Source organism: Taudactylus pleione, unplaced genomic scaffold (assembly GCF_031769625.1).
Source record: "Taudactylus pleione unplaced genomic scaffold, aTauple2 ptg000246l, whole genome shotgun sequence".
Classification (NCBI taxonomy): domain Eukaryota; kingdom Metazoa; phylum Chordata; class Amphibia; order Anura; family Myobatrachidae; genus Taudactylus; species Taudactylus pleione.
In genome coordinates this window covers 231,868-249,920 of record NW_028284648.1, presented here as the reverse complement: position 1 = coordinate 249,920, position 18,053 = coordinate 231,868, and the positions used below count along the sequence as shown (strand labels likewise).

At 40.6% G+C, this 18,053-nt stretch overlaps 1 protein-coding gene across 4 annotated transcripts in view; it reads right to left on the bottom strand.

Annotated features, from left to right (window-relative positions):
• Positions 1 to 8,435: 8,435 nt before the first annotated feature.
• The window catches only part of IFT80 (intraflagellar transport 80), a 90,696-nt gene continuing 81,078 nt past the window's right edge, over positions 8,436 to 18,053 (bottom strand). For all 4 annotated transcript variants that reach the window (XM_088479819.1, XM_088479821.1, XM_088479820.1 and 1 more), the window contains exons 17-20: positions 14,275 to 14,364; positions 14,014 to 14,186; positions 13,326 to 13,449; positions 8,436 to 10,399 (exon numbers count right to left, since the gene is read on the bottom strand). In XM_088479819.1, the coding sequence (XP_088335945.1) occupies positions 10,277 to 10,399; positions 13,326 to 13,449; positions 14,014 to 14,186; positions 14,275 to 14,364 (510 nt within the window). In that variant the 3' untranslated portion in view covers positions 8,436 to 10,276. The remainder of the gene's footprint in view (positions 10,400 to 13,325; positions 13,450 to 14,013; positions 14,187 to 14,274; positions 14,365 to 18,053) is intronic.

Sequence of the window (18,053 nt, the reverse complement as noted above, 5' to 3'; positions counted from 1 at the left end):
CAAGCTTATTTTAATTATTATAGGGGCCCTCATCCCAACAGTTCCCCTATTGTATATTCTAAAGAGATTTGTCGATCCACCTCTGATCTTGTTTAAGGACCAATCTGGAACTCAGAAGATTAACAAATTTTCATCCTGACAATCCATTTGCTGGATACAAGCTCCCCAAATTAGTCTGATTTGTTTTACATCTCTACCTGCATTGTTTTTTGGTGCTTGGAATTGTTCCAGTTAAAAAATTTAACATCATGGTTGGATTTAGAAATATTAAATGTCTTACCTTTCTCTTTTATCTTTTATGGAGTCATTCCTTCTTTGTCTTCAAGGTTGTTGTTATTATTGTCATCAGTGGCCTTTTGTCAAGTTGCTCCTTAACTACAAACTATCCCTGGTATCAAATGCCACATGGTCTGTATTTGTTGAAGTATCACATGCATAGGTTGGTAGCCATGCTACTCTCTTGACTAGGTTGGAAAAAGCAGTTCTTGCCCCTATGCTGACAGACTATGTTGAAGTATCAATGATGCTGTCAACCTAATATTAATAATATTAGTGGGTTGATTTAGCTACATGATGTGTTAGCTAGACACTTAGTGACATTGGAATTTGGAACACAAGAAACTACAGTTGGATGTCTAATTGATGCAGTGTCTTGAAAGGGAAGTAAAGTATTTTTGTTAAGATGTTTGCCAGGGGGGCATGTACTCCAGAGCAAATGTTCCAAATCTTTTCTTCATTGAGCTCATTGTGAATTTTATTTTTATTTAATTACCTCAATGTTCATTGGTGCTCTAATACTTCAGTAATTCCTGTTATTTTTTTGCCAAGAACTCCAATGTTATTGCTTACATATCTGCTAAAGAAAGTTTCAATGCTCTTCTTTTCTCATGTCATGATTATATTAAAGATTACAAGATATTAGGCACCATTTATGTTAAGTGTATTTCTTTAAATTACCAGCATGGTGACCTGTGAAAGACCCTTGATATGTAATGTACAGCTGCAGGGTTATTTGTCTGAGAAGATGCCAGGTGACGGGGAGGCTGGCAGATTTATGTATTGCCCATTAGAACTGCCAAAGGATCAACAGACAGATATTGGCAAACTTATGGGGATCTTATACATTCCAGGATTGCCCTTCTAAGTAACATGAATTTGGTCTCGTCACACCCCCGTCTTTCCCCCTTCAAAAGAATGTTGAGTTGACAAGTAGGATCTTGGCTAATTTGCATTGACCCAAAAAACAAGGGAAGGGGAGGAAGGCAACCTGACATCTAAATAAGGATAAATACTATATCCCAAATGCAGAACTTTGTAGAATTCTTGGGAGTCAATCTGATATTGGGAATTGCTCCATCTTCTTGTGCCCCCTCGCAAACAGATTCAGGTAAGTGAGACTGTTCTATAAATTTTTTCCTTTTTGTTTATAAGAAAATTATTTACCTAAGACTATCTTTGTAAGTCATTGTTATTAATTGTTTTTGTATATACTTTAAGCATTGTTAATATTTTGTTCATATTCAACTTAATTTAATAAGATTGGCCTCTGTAATTCTTACCAGATCTATTTTTCATGTGGATTTGGCTAATCCATACTACATATCTGTACTACAGGTTATTATTTGGGTGCTGACAACTTGGACTTAATTGTAGTTGTAGGGAGGACTTAGGAATTACTATTTAGAGTAGCTCCTAAAACAACCTTAAGTGTTGGCAGACAACTTAATAAAAAGTAGAGAGATACTGGGGAGTGTTTTCTTATTAACTCTGTGTCAGACCCATGCCACGCAGGCTCAAGTGAGTGCTGATCTTGACAAAGTTTTGTACAGCGGTTAGAGATTAGAAATCTTGCAAGTAGGTATAAATGACACTTAGGGCCTGATTCAGAGCTGAACGCTCTGACCAGAGCGCTCGCTACCTTTTTTTGGAGCGTCCTCATGGGTTACCACCCACAGCTATAGCGAGCGTCCATGATGATGGTCGCGATGATCTTGACCATCGTGCTTGCGACGGAGACCCTGCGGTAGGGTCTCGCTGCCGCAAGCCCTGGAGTGATTTTGGCTCTATCAGAGCCAAAATCACTCCCACTGACATCACTAGTGATGTCAGTGGGGCCGGCTTGAGGTGGTAGGCGTTCCCATGGGAACGCCACCGTCTGGCAGGCACGCCCACCAAAGGGGGCGTGCTGTCAATCAACATCGACAGCACGCTCCCTTTGGTGCGAGACCCGGAGCGATGGTGAGCCCGTCGCTCGCTGGGTCTCGCGCATGCGCACGACGGAGCTCCCTCCGTCATGCGCATGCGCAGTGGGGAACATCGACCCGCTTGCGAGCGTCCTGCCGCTCGCGAGCGGGTCTGAATGACCCCCTTAGTCAGAGCCTCATCTACCCTTGTTTCATAATTTGCAGACTGTGGATCTTTTTAGTCCTACTGGAGAGAGGAAGCAGCCATCCCCAGCATTCCTGATTTCCAGAAAAGTACTGATAAATTCTTCTTTATTCACCTAAAGTCATTAATGCACCATGAGTTTTATCTGTAGAAACCTTATGTGTACAGGTTTGACAGTGCTAAGCTGGGTACCCAGCGATGGCAGATGTGACTAGACGATAGATTGGGCGGTCCATACACAAAGCATGATCTGGTGTACGACCGCCAGATATGTCATTCCACTGCCGTATCCAGAACCATGGTGTCAGCCGTCAAATCTTCAGATTGGCCTGCACTGCAGGCAGATCTGATGATGCGACGAACGATGTGCAGGAGTGCACAATAGTGTGTACACACTGAATGATTTGTCATTCCAATCTGTCCCAAAAAGACAAATCGTCCAATATATCGTCTAGTGTGTATCCAGCTTTAAGGGTATGTCCTCCTCTTTTGCACATATTCTATGTTTGCAGGAGTGAGATTTAGATTATTTTTTAAAATTGTGGGCCTCATGTATCAATGAGTGATAAAAATTATTGTGTAATATAATGGTGCTCCAGCCAATCAGCTCCCAACTGTCAGCTGTTTGAAAAATGCATATGATAAAACTCGTTGATAAATGAGGCTCTATGTGAAGCATCCATATTCACCTTATAGAACAGGTATGTTCAGGAAAACCTGTGAACTAGAACAGACACCCTGATCAAAACATAACACTTGCACCTAAAGGAACTGCCACAATTGTAGCAATCTCCTGCTGTGGGCCAGCACACCCGTGAATCCTCCATAGTGCACAGCTATGTGAAAAAAAATGGCTACCCCACCCCTCTAATAAACTTGGAGCTTCCTCTAATACCATTGGTCCATCTGAACTGCAGCAACCATTAACAGTCCAGACTCAACCAACATGTGGTAAGGATTCAGACTGGGAATATGTGAACAATTGTAGCTCTAAAACCTGCCTGCTTCCGCTGGCTGAGGGAGAGCAACAACACTGAGCAGGGGGTGATGGAAGAGTGCTTTGTAACTAATCTTTTCCTTTCAGCAGGTGGGTGTGACTATAGCTCCTGCTGGTTTTGTTCTGGGGATGATCATGAAATATTTTTAAGCTGCTGTTTTTCTTCAAAGTAACACAATAAAAGTCTCTAGTAACTTTTTAATTGGAAAAGCAGAATGCCAGTGTCATTATGAAGCAGCATCAGCAAAGAAGCAGAAAAGGCACACAATGAAAACAATAGATGTTCATGGAACAAATAGCAAAGATGATGCATTGGTTTTTTTTTCCGTGCAATTAATTCAGAAAATGTTAATTCAGTATAAGAATTTCACTTTAAAATATAGTGCATCATTTTAATATAACCATTAATCATAATAAACTATTACCATATAGCAGTGCTTCCAAAACTCAGTCCTAAAGGCACTCATACAGCCCAGGTTTTCAGGATATCCATACTTAAGCACAGATTACTTAATTGGTACCTCAGTCAGTATGACTATACCATCTATGCACAAGCAAAGATATTTCTTAAAACCTAAACTGATAGGGTGTCTTGAGGACAGAGGCCCTGATTCAGAGTCAGACGCTCTGACTCAGACGCTCTCGCTCTGAATCAGGGCCGGGCTATTTTTTTTTTAGAATGGCCTCCTGGCCGCTCGCATAGCTGTGGGTGACCACCCACAGCTATAGCGAGCGGCCAGGAAGATGGTCGCGATGGTCAAGACCATCGCGACCATCGGGCTTGCGACAAGACCCTTGTGGTGGGTCTTGTTGCCGCAAGCCCCAGACAGATTTCGGCTATAACAGAGCCGAAATCTCTGCCACTGACATCACTCGTGATGTCAATGGGGCCGGCCCCAAACGGAGGCGTTCACATGGGAACGCCTCCGTTTGGTTAGCCACTCCCCCGGCCTGCCCACCAAAGGGGTTGTGCTGTCACTCAACATTGACAACACGTCCCCTTTGGTACCAGACCCGGAGCGACAGATTGCCCATCGCTATCCGGGTCATGCGCATGCTCTCTGGGCCACCACTGACCCGGTTGCGAGCACTCAGCGCTTGCGACCGGGTCTGAATCAGGCCCAGAGTTTGGGAATCCCTGCCATGTAGCCTTACTTGAAGTGCCTTCCAATCAAGTATAAGAACTTATCACTGCACACATAACACAGAATTGTGACAGCATATATATAGCACAGATGCATAGCAGAGCAGTGGCAATCATACACTATTGAGAGGAGCTGGGTGCAACTCAGCATCTTGGGAAGTGCTGGGCATGCCCCCAGCATGACAAAAAACGGGGGCATGCTGCACGGCTATCCCTAGATCCAGGGCCGTTTCTATATCAACTGGCTCCCAGTGCAAACAGTCAAAATGCGCCACCACCCCCACGGGAATTTACAAGATCAATAATATTCTTGCCAAAATAGGGGTCATGGCCTCACAGCAAGGGGTCGTGGCCTTGTGGGAAATTCAGCCCAGTCTCAGCCAGCCCCAAGTAATTATATAATAAACCTCACCTGGCTGTGGCTTAGCACACCTCGGTGTCTTCAGTCAGTATTCACTATTCATGCCTAGACAACGAGGAAATGCCTCCCAAATACTGCCACCTATCTTAATCCCGATGCTGGAACGTCAAAAAACGCCAGCCAGAACGAGGTAAGTCCAGGGCGCCCTTAGCGTTAGCCGCGCGGGTGTGTGTGTGTGTGTGGGGGGGGTTTAGAGCGCAGCAGGGTTAAGTCTTGGGGGTTTAGCGTTAGGCACCCCTAGGGGGGAGAGTTAGGTTTAGGGTGCGGTAAAGGGGAGGTTAGGGTTAGGCACTAGGGGGGGAAGTTAGGGTTAGGCACCACTAAGGGAGGTTTGGGGGGGGGAAGAGGGGTAGGGTACTCATCTGCCCTGTCGGGATCTCCTCCCTTTGGGCTGCCGGTGTCGAAATATGAACCGGTGGCTATTCAGTCGCCAGGACTTCATACCCATTCCTATTGGAAGGTATGTAACTACTAAGTATACATGACCTGTCAGTTTCACTTCTAGTAGCTGGTGTAAGTAACGAGAATGTGGTAAAAAAAAAAAAAAAAAGACTAGCATTTGGTCTCTATGTGCAACTGTGTTTATTCTCAGCAGAGGCACTGCAAGCATACAAGGTGCCACAAGGAATATATTTGAGCTTCTTTTATGTAAGTGAGCAATTCCGGGTTAGGAGAGTTACTGTTTCTACTTAGTAGAACACCAGGACCTGAACCTTGCTGTATTTGTTCCTGTTAATCTTTTTTCTTGCGAAAGGGGTAACAAATTATTTGAATGGTAAAAAAGATTGGTCTGCCAAATATGTCTGTGAGAGAGGTATGACCTGCAGACCAATAGGAAGCAACAAGCACTCTATCAGCAGGTGGACTCACACTCACATAGGCTGCACATATAGCACCACCTTTACAGCACAGCAGCATTACTGAATGATTCATTTATTCAATTACAGCAGATCTCACATTCTTGTAGTTTTAAGGGGAGGATTATTAACACAAAGTGAAAATTGTTTTAATGCAAGATGTTAAGTGACAATGTGCCAAGTCCTCAAAGGAATAGGCCAATAAATCTTAGTAAGGCACCAAACGTCATTATATCTACATAACGTTCAGATACAATATTAAATATACTGGGCGCAAAACATATTTGATCTTATTATGCTGGTTTTCTGCAGATGTTTCCTAAATGGCCATTCTTTTCTGTAGAATAGAACCATGGATATCCTTAAAACCTGGATTTTTAGGGTGCCTTGAGGACATAGTTTGGGAACTTTTGCACATGTTAGTGTCACTTTAAAGTTTAACCTCAAATCTACCTTTTCATAAATATAGCCCTTGGCTGGTAGCAGGTAGAGGAGGTCTGTATGATCTGTTTAGACATCACAGGGGAAAAGGTACCTTCTAGGGGATGTCTCTAATAGACAGGATGTTTAATAGGCAATAGTTCTCTTTCTCCAAGGTATAATTTCTCACAAAGAACCCATTAGCAGAAGCATTCACCTTCAGGAAGAATGGGCAAGCCATGTTTGGTTGCCCAAGAAAAGGTGGGGTGAAGGTCTGTTTCAAAATGAAAGACAGCTGGACCATTTGGCAAAATGAGGTACTCATAGTGCCCATCTCTGGTATTGCAAGCAGCCTTCCACTCACCCCCTCCCCAGATACATAGAAAATAATAGGAGATTCTCAGATCCAGTTTATTAAAGATGGAAGCTCCTTTGTATCCCTTTCCACTCATATCTGTGTTGAAGAATCACATCAGACTGTTGATAGTGATGGTGTCATGCCTCTGTAGTTAAAGCAGAAAAATAGACAGTGTTACAACTAATACTGGAGACTATTGGGAATCACCTTCACTGTGAGACGATCACAAGCATCACTTGAGAACTTGCTTGTGATTAACATTATACTGGGTCCACTAAGGAGGCAAAACTCCTAATCCATTGGTCCCTAATCCCGTTCATAACCTCAATATTTACAGCACAAGATTATTGAGACTACCCCTAGTGCTTTTCATGCCGGTAGTCTATGGAGGCCGAGTGGTTTGTTTTTTTTCGTCTTTTTGCAGCCAACCCAAGCTCCCATTAGGGACCGGTCCTTCCATGTCACTAAGAAAGTTTTCACTGTGGCAATGCTGACACATGCTTGTGAGCTCACTATAAAGCTGTCTGTTTGAGGATTCAGGGGGGTCACTATGCCAAATTTTTCTATCTACTTAATAGTTGGATTTTTTTCCCCCATTCATTTCAAAGGGGTCTCTACCTGTAGTGCACAATGGAAATGCCTTTGAAATGATAGGGCCTATTGTGAAGCTCTTCACATGAAACAAAAGAAATTGTTTGTTTTCATTATCTCACTGGTTTTCAATCTCAAGCTCCTCAAACTGGAGACGTTGTAAAAGTAAATTGTGACTGCTGTAATTTTGACGTGTCTGAAGTTTTTTTTCTTTTTTGGAGGTTTTGAAAAACTGGTGATTTATAGGTCAAATTTGCTAAAAACAAATTAGGTGTCTAGAAAATATATATTAGCAATTATTACACTTGATTTGACTACTTATAAATCTGTGACATACAAATACTATTATTATGCTATGTAGTGACTGCTGAGCAAACTCACCTTGTTGTATGTGTAATTATAAGGATTTGTAGGCCAAAAAGGCAACTTCTGCAGAGGAGCAAATGAGAACACCATCCGAATAGGGATTTGGTGGATTGGGGAAGTTCCTTGCTGAGCACAGACATACAGTATATGCAAAAGTAGATTTAATTTTGCAGGATGACATGATGTAAAAGAGAAAAAAAGGTGGAGAGGTTGTTTTACCATGGTGTTACATGCTTTGATGGAGGTGGCATAGCATTGGTCTTTCTACAAATATACTGGATTTTTCCCTCCAGCTCTGAAAAGCCAAAGACTAGTCACATCAGTGTGTAATGGAAAGTGTTTGCATCTTATGGTTGCACTTTTAAAGAAAACCTCATATGAAGGTGTATGATCACCAATGTAATACATATATAAATAAGTGACACTAGGGTTAATCCAAACACTTCTTACTCAGATGAATCATTTAAGACCGTGGTTCTCAACTCCAGTCCTCAAGTACTCCCAAAACAGTTTTTGGGGATTTTTTTCGTCATGCACAGACGAGTTGACCTATATTGCTGGGTCACTGACAAAAATCCTGAAAACATGACCTTTTATTTGAGTTGAAAACCACTGATTTTTATACAGTACAGGTAAACGGAGTAGCTTTTTAAAAAAATAAATAAAAAACTAAGCTGTCCTAAAGTGTTAGTAGGTTGGACCTTAAAGTCAGTCCTTCACCATGAACATTTTTAGACATAACCAGCAAATCCTCAAAGACAGGTGCAGTACCAAGGCCTGAGAAGTGGCTGTGCAACCTGAAACACACTTGGCAGGCGTCTGTGCTTTGAAACAATGTGGCTGAAACCTTTTACATATGTATTTTATTTAAAACATTATACAAATATTCCAAGTATAAAATATACATAATAAATAATAGGCCTTCACAGGTTTTTACATGTACTATTAATGGTTTCAAGAAACTATGCATAGCATGCAGTTTTAATCCAGATATCCATATTACAGTATATGAAAAAGCATAATAGAACGTGAATGAATTAGACAATGCAATACATACGAGCATATGAAGACACTTTTTTCCCACTAATAAAGGTGTTTATAGAATAACATTAGACACCCATACCTGATAATTGTTATACCAATAGTAGGCTATCTGCTGTTGTGGAACGGTGTTCCTGAACACCCTAGCAGCCAGTACAAGGCAAGCCACACCGGACATGTAATGGAAGGGTATTCCTGCACACCTTACAAACCACCGTTAGGCAAGGCACGCCGAGACATGTAATGGAAGGGTATTCCTGCACACCTTACAAACCACCGTTAGGCAAGGCACGCCGAGACATGTAGAATGGAAGGGTGTTTCTACGCATCCTACCAGCCAGTGTCAGGCAAGCCACACCGGGACATGTAATGGAAGTATGTTCCTGCATGCCCTACAAGCCAGTGTCAGGTAAGGCACAGCAGGACATGTAATGGAAGGATGTTCCTGCACCAAATACAAGCCAGCGTCAGGTAAGGCACAGCAGGACATGTAATGGAAGGATGTTCCTGCATGCCCTACAAGCCAGCGTCAGGTAAGGCACAGCAGGACATGTAATGGAAGGGTATTCCTGCACCAAATACAAGCCAGCGTAAGGTAAAGCACAGCAGGACATGTAATGGAAGGGTATTCCTGCACCACCTACAAGCCAGCGTCAGGCAAGGCACGCCGAGACATGTAATGGAAGGATGTTCCTGCATGCCCTACAAGCCAGCGTCAGGTAAGGCACAGCAGGACATGTCATGGAAGGGTGTTCCTGTACGCCCCCACAATCCAGCGTCAGGTAAGGCACAGCAGGACATGTTATGGAACACTCTACCAGCCAGGTCAGACAATGCTCAACCAGGAAATGTAGTTTCAAAGCAGCAGAGAGGCCTCGGGTGGATAAAGCCTGATACAGCCCTACACTATAGCTATCATGTACGAGGAACTACAAATCTATCCAATTTGATAAAATATGAATTTGTTTCTGATGTACAGCACATATTAAAGTGATTGTGAATACTAAAAAGAATATGACATCCCTTGAGTACACGCTCACAATTTCTTACATTTCTTATTATTTTCTGTTTATGCACTTTGCAGATATATTAGTAAAGCAGGATGTAATCATGTAATATGTAAATCAAGAGGAGACACCCATTATTAGCAATTTTCCTTTTTTATAAAAATACATTTGGGTAATAGCAACCGACAGAAGATTCCATTAGCATATTAAAACCAATATTCATATAAATAAAGGAATTAACTAGTGTTTCATGAAATTGGTCAGTGTCTCAGCCATATAACAGGTTCCTAGTGAAGCAAAATGGCCGTCTCCACTATACGATTTCAAATGTACAAAGTGGGCTAAAATGTATATTATTACTGGAATACCTCCCTAGCGAAGAGTACTAATTTGGAGAGGACTTTTGGCCCATGGTTGCAAATATATATATATAACCATATACTGTAGTGAAATACAGAAAGAATGATATAATAAAATATTGAAGTGCCACTAGAGGAGTTAATGAATAACACAGGGCTATGCAGTTTGCACATACACAAAAGGGCACTCTAACCAATGGTAACTAAATATTTACTTTCATTTTCAAAACTGTACAAAAATGTCAGAGTGTAAATGGTTGCACATTTGTGAACAATATATCCTATGATTAAATAAATGAATATACTTCATTGATAGGAAAGATTATTTCAGTGCTGCATAGAAAGGCTGCTCCTGGTGTTGGGGCCTAATGGGCCTGTGGACGCTCGCTCTCTCTCCTTCACAAGTTCCATCTCAATTTTGGCTCTGATTTTGTCCCAGTCGACTTCAACCTAGGCAAACAGAAAATAAATTACAACAAAGTTACTGAGAGTTGATGCAAACATTTTGTCTCTAAATTATCTGAGAAACTTCTACATTGGCCGAAATACAAATAGTTAGGTTTTTAGGATTGACCAATTCAAATTCTGGTGAAAAACAAATCTGCCTAAATGGAAAGGTTGTGAAGTGTATTACATACAAATTTCTGAATTTTTTAGGACCTTTACATAAGAAAAGATTGATACTGCACCGCTACGAACTGTTAGGGTGCAGATTTCAGATGAAATCCTGATATCACTGCTTTTTATGGTTATCATGTTTATTTGTACTTTGTTACAGAAGCTTTGTCATGTCAACTGAAATGGATCTAAAAATAATGCATGTAATTGTCACATTACTATCATGTACATTTTTATCGGAATTGGTATGTAATGCGGCAGGATCTATTCCAAATACAGACGCTGGAAGCCCGAACAGTGAAGATCCCGACTAGGGTTGTTAAGTACCCTAACCCTCCCTTAGTGGTGCCTAACCCTAACCTACCTGGGGGGTGCCTAACCCTAACCCCCCCCTTCCCGCACCCTAAACTTAACCCTCCAGGGGGGTGCCTAACCCTAACCTCCCTCCAGTGGAGCCTAACCCCCTCCCCTCCCCTAGCCTAACCCTCCCCGGGGGGTACCTAAACCTAACCCTCCCCCCCCCCCGCGGCCAACAGCTAGAAAGCCCCGGGTTACCTTCGTTCGGGATGCCGGGCGTCGAGATTTCAGCGTCAGGCTAAAGATAGGTGTCGGGATTTAGACGCCTATCTTTAGCTCCTGGTCGAGCTTCCAGCGTCGGTATTCCAACAATCTGCATTCCGGACGGCGGTATCTTAACCGCATCCCATTTTTATCATGTCATGGTATACGTGCTGACTTTTAATCTGGGACCCCTGTAGGGGTGTGACACAGCGAATCACATTATTGCGCCTCCCTGGTTACAAAGCTGCATTTGGCAGCGTTGAGCAGTAGGGGGCGGGGCCACAATAACACGGCTCACATAATCTTGCTCCCGGACAGCCCAATTCTCTGGGAATGTGAATAGTTCCGGGCAGGCTGGTCTTCTTTCTCTGGAGCCCTAAAGAGCTGCCAGACATTAGGAAGCGTAGGCAAATATCTATCAAGGTGGCAGCTTAGCCCATACTAACATCACATATGACAATGTGTTAATGCTTTTAACATAATGCCTGAAATAAATCCATGATATGACACTTTTCCTGTAATTCACAATGTTGACCATATTGCTGCGGTAACATACACAACATAGCCTTCAATAAATATTACACTCATGTTTATAAATGTTTTAACTTTCAGTGGAATACATGTTGCTTTCATTAAGAGAAGCAGCTTATTACACTGGTTGCTAATATATATATATATATATATATAATATATATATAATATACATGTTTCTTCCTGTAAAATGGCATTACAGTAAGACAGAAATGTAGAGACAGGGAAAGTCCTGGCATAGCTGAGTGTGTGGGGGGACATGAGGGAGTATTTCAGGAAAGTCAATAGTTAGCAGATCTTTGTTGCATTCAGCAAAGTGAACTAAACATACATCAAAGAGATAACCTTTCCAATGCTGGGAGCAGGATTCTGCAGTGGAAAACAGAATTTCTAAAGATATAAGATTAGTGCATTATAAATGTGAGAAGTGGCAAATATAATTATACTACTTCGAAAGGCACAGGAAGACTATCGGAATGGGACCAGATCAGTGGAAACGATAAAAGGAGTGATAACTGTGTTATTTAATACACTTAAGAATTGCTGGAACAAAGTAACACAAGGTGACAACAGTCAGGTTATCACAATGAAAGGGGTATGAGTATGACGTCACTAACTATGTCTACATTCAATCTTAATTACTGTAGTTATGAGAATGTTCTTCTGTGACAATGATTGTGGAAACTGAGAAGTATAAAGTCACTACCTGTGATATGTGCACAGTTGTCTAACCAACAACATTTAATCAGATTATAACAGTCATTTATCTAGTATAATTTATGGAATGGTAATAATTGGCTGCTATGGATGACAACACTGTGTTATTTACACAGCTTAAATACCAATCACAGTCCTCCAAAAAACCCATAGTGCTCAACTAAGTATTCCTTAAATCTGGCTATTTTAAGGTGAAAAATTATTTGCTACAGCTATAGGGCTCAAACTTTTTCCATATGAATGTCAAAATACTAAATATCGGTATCGGTCTGCCATTATTCTAGTAACACAACTAAAGTGGCTCCAATTATAATGTATTGAATAGCTGACAACCAATGTACTGAGCTAAAGACCCACTGCTTGCACACTATTTTGCTACAGTGTAATGCATGAGATTCAACTAATTAAAACTTTACAGTTATATAAAGCTGGCCCTTCCTTATACTGCTTTTATAAATAAAACAAGAATAGCTCATACTAATGAATTAGCATTGTCCCTAGATCTGTATCATGGTTTCATCTAGTGCAAATATATGTTAGCGACAGAAGTGCTGTGTTCATCTGAAAGAGATCTAAGTTGGGTATGGGATGCCGGTGCTCAGAATCCCATAACCCGGCATCCTGACCGGGTTAAGATACCTACAGCTGTCCGTAAGTACCCTAACTCTACCTCTACCCTTGACCCAACTCTCCCTCCCCGCTGCCTAAACCTAACCCTCCCCATCACAGCCTAAACCTAACCTCTCCCCCTAGTGCCTAACCCTAACCCTCCTCCAAGTACCTAACCCTAACCCCACTACTTACAGACGGGATGCCGGCAATCGGGATACTGGAGCCGGAATTCTGACTGGTGTCGCGAATCCGGCACAGGCATAAACTACATCCCAGAGATCTTAGTTTCCCTTTCTGACAGTGAAGAGAGCAAAAACCCAAGAACACATCTACTTACACCTTTTGCATATTCCAGAAAACTCTTGTTAGTTTCTTTTTTATTGAAGTCTTCCAGATACTTTTGCCGATAAGCCAAGACCGTATCGACATGTGTCTTGTGTTTAACAGCTAACTCCAGGGCCCTAAATAAAATACATTATTGCAAAGTTTTAAACTAATGTCTGGGCCAAAAATATAAATAAAATCTAAATAAAAAAGTGACATTTTTTCATATTTCCCTGTATTGCTAATTATGATTTAAAAACAACATATAAGAACGCCTTCTTTGCAGTATTATGGTAAAACGGTTTTGCCGATGGCAGCAACATGAGATCAAAAAAGTAAAAAGTAACAATAAGTTATGGCTGTCTGAATTAAAAATTGATCATTGCCGACAATAAGAGAGTAATGAATCTGTAAGTGTATCTTATCAAGTTCCCTTGATATATGTTGGCTATGTGAAGTCAATGAAGGTAGCATGAATATAAATAGCATTACAACTGATCAGGATTGGGACCAGCACTACTTGGGAAAGCTTTTCAACTAGCAGAAGCACATGTTTGATTACTAGGTATAACTTTAAGAAAAATAAAAAGTCCAATCAAGGAGTATCTCTGTTCCTACCAGATTTGTTTTCCTGGTAACATTTATGTCATGCCTGAGATATGACCTATGGTATGTTATGCCACAGTCCCAGAGAGTATTACCTCTCCCAGTTGTAGGAGTCGATGTTGAGCTGTATGGCTTGGTAAGTCAGGCCAGCCTGCAGGATAATGGCCTCAGCTTCTTGAAAGTTCCCACTAAACAGCTGGATGTGAGCCAATCTGGAATCTTTTGATGGCAGATCCTTAATTGAATTTATGTACTGAACTTTGTCAATCTGCAAGAAAAATAAAAGATGCTGCAGAAAACACAAACATACATCAAAATAGTGCTAGTGCTTAAAGGAATAATTAATGACTCCTTACTTCCCCAATTGCTGCATATGCAATCTCGGCTGTTGACATCTCTTTATTTGCAATAGCCATTGCTGCCAGACAAGCCCATGTGGACTGCTCCTGTGTGTATTGAATCATATAGCAGATTTGTAACTTCAACAGAACAGTGACACAAGGTTAGAAAAAACTTAATGTATAGAAAATGTTATAGAAAAATAATTAACACATACTATAAGCTATTCTATTCTATGTTATTTTTAATGCCATTCTATTAGATTCATTGGCACAGAGGAAAAAATAAATAAAAAAAAGACTCTTAAGAAGATTGGAACCAAACTATATAATTGATGAAGATAACGGTCCTAAACGCCACTTTGTGCAGCACACGGCATGATGCATACTGCACCAGTACACAGCCAGGAAAGGTTGGAAGTGCGAGTAGCAGTCGTTGCCTCTCCCGGCCAATCACTATGAAAAGCAACCAATCAGCACCATCCATTAAAAAGTTTTAACAAATACACCAGAACACAACAGCAAGTTTTTATGGAAGGTTTGTGCAAAATATAGCTATAAGAACTATCACTTTATTAGATGGGAGATCCGTGGCACTACAGTGATAATGTACAAAAAAAAGAGCTGTAGCAATGGAAGAAGGAGTAAAGGAATAACTGGGCAGGGATAGAAAACACACAATGAAGGGGTGTTGATGTGTGCATATAATATATATATATATATATATATATATATATATATACACACACACACATATATACAGTCAGGTGCATAAATATTGGGACATTGACAGAATTTTCATATTTTGGCCTCTAGTCACCACCACAATGGCTTTGAAATGAAACAACCAAGATGTGCTTTAACTGCAGACTTTCAGATTTAATTTGAGGGTAATTACATCCAAATCAAGTGAACGGTGTAGGAATTACAACGGTTTCTATATGTACCTCCCACTTTTTAAGGGGCCAAAAGTAATGGGACTATCAACTTGAAAGCGATTTCATGGACAGGTGTGGGCTATTCCCTCATTATTTCATTATCAATTAAGCAGGTAAAAAGTCTGGAGTTGATTCTAGGTGTGACATTTGCATTTGGAATCAGTTGCTGTCGACTCTCAATATGAGATCCAAATAGCTGTCACTATCAGTGAAGCAAGCCATCATTAGGCTGAAAAATCAAAACAAACCCATCAGAGAGATAGCAAAAACATTAGGTGTGGCCAAATCAACTGTTTGGAACATTCTTAAAAAGAAAGAACGCACCGGAGAGCTCAGCAACACCAAAAGACCCGGAAGACCACGGAAAACAACTGTGGTGGATGACAGAAGAATTATTTCCCTGGTGAAGAAAAACCCCTTCACAACAGTTGGCCAAATCAAGAACACCCTCCAGGAGGTAGGTGTATATGTGTCAAAGTCAACAATCAAGAGAAGACTTCACAAGAGTGAATAGAGGGTTCACCACAAGATGTAAACCATTGGTGAGCCTCAAAAACAGGAAGACCAGACTACAGTTTGCCAAACAACATCTAAAAAAGCCATTACAGTTCTGGAACAACATCCTATGGACAGATGAGACAAAGATCAGCTTGTTCCAGAGTGATGGGAAGAGAAGAGTATGGAGAAGGAAAGGAACTGCTCATGAACCAAAACATACCACCTCATCAGTGAAGTATGGTGGTGGTAGTGTCATGGCGTGGGCATGTATGGCTGCCAATGGAACTGGTTCCCTTGTATTTATTGATGATGTGACTGCTGACAAAAGCAGCAGAATGAATTCTGAAGTGTTTCAGGCAATATTATATGCTCATATTCAGTCAAATGCTTCAGAACTCATTGGACGGCGCTTCACAGGACAATGACCCGAAGCATACTGCAAAAGCAACCAAAGAGTTTTTTAAGGCTAAAAAGTGGAATGTTATGCAATGGCCAAGTCAATCCCCTGACCTGAATCCGATTGAGCATGCATTTCACTTGATGAAGACAAAACTGAAGGGAAAATGCCCCAAGAACAAGCAGGAACTGAAGACATTTGCAGTAGAGGCCTGGCAGAGCATCACCAGGGATGAAACCCAGCGTCTGGTGATGTCTATGCGTTCCAGACTTCAGGCTGTAATTGCCTGCAAAGGATTTGCAACAAAGTATTAAAAAGTGAAAGTTAGATTTATGATTGTTTAGTTTGTCCCATTACTTTTGGCCCCTTAAAAAGTGGGAGGCACATATAGAAACTGTTGTAATTCTTACACCGTTCACCTGATTTGGATGTAATTACCCTCAAATTAAATCTGAAAGTCTGCAGTTAAATCACATCTTGTTTGTTTCATTTCAAAGCCATTGTGGTGGTGAATAGAGGACAAAATATGAAAATTCTGTCAATGTCCCAATATTTATGGACCTGACTGTATATATATATATACACACATATATATACACAAACATACATACATACACATACTATACCACCCAGTATCACTACTCTTGTTCTTTTCCCGGGACTTTATTATTAGCATCTACAGATCCTGTAATAATCTCTATGTAGTATTAGAAATACAATAGAAATATAAGTATAGACCAGGTTTGGATGTTTTATATGTCTTATAGGTGGATATTGCATTTCAATTGGGAATAATGTTATTATTTTACGCACTGCTGCTTTTCGGTGTTATGTAACTTAACTAAGCACCTGCAACAAACAATGCTATATAACAAATATATTACCCTTAAAAGGATCTAAATCACTCACTACCAGAAGGATAGACCCTATTTTACTATAATATGCAGAAAAGACTTGGGGATAATGCAGACATTTAACAAACTGGATATAGCCACAGCTGTTATAATTAACACCTGGTTTTAGAATATTTAAAATATCTCTATAAATGCAAATTGCATGAGTGCAACCATCAAACAGAAAATAAGCTTTCTATACACTAAAAAGCAGTTGTAGTAAAACAATACCTTGTTGCTGCAGCTGGTGCCAACTCTTTTACTACAAATAAAGTTTTATACATCTTGGCCCTTATGCTGGGTTTGCACATTTAAATTTGCTAAGTTGCAACAAAAAGAGGCCATTGCTCTCAATGGACCAATTCAAGAGAAAAGAGAAGCTGCAGAAGGCTTTGTCTGTATTTCAACATATGTTGCTGCAGTGCAGATGTTCGTACAAGCCAAATCCATTGTTCCTACCAACACAACAGCCTGGTGCTAGTAGGACTGCCAGGGGCATCACTGAAACGGCCATATGAGCAGAGCTCTATCCACTGAATGGAAACTGCCCACAGGAGGTGCTAAACTGAGTGACAGGTCACATAGATGAACAAGCTAGTGTAACATAAAACAAAAGAACACAAAAAGACTAATAAGCTGTATGTATACTGTACACCCAGAGATTATATGTGTAATGCAGAAAAGAAAAAAGCATGCAAACAAATGTGATGTATAACAAAACCCAGTTCTAAAAGTTACACAAGTGCAAATGTGGGATTATTGCTTATATTTTGTCTTTATATGAGTAGCAGATTTTTGATTTACCATTTTGTATCATTCTGTATCCAGAAAACGTATGTTATAATGGTTTTATACAAGTATTTATTTTTACCCTTTATAGTACCATACTACTAACCAGTGAACCTTAATGATTGTTGATGCCTAAACATTTGCGAGTCATTCTAATGATTTTAAAGGATGTATATTTCCCTGGCTCCTTTAAGATTCTGCTATTACCCCTAACAAACCATTATAGAAATGATAGAGGCAAAAAAATGCTGAAATGTATGTTTATATCTGAAATGAACTCAG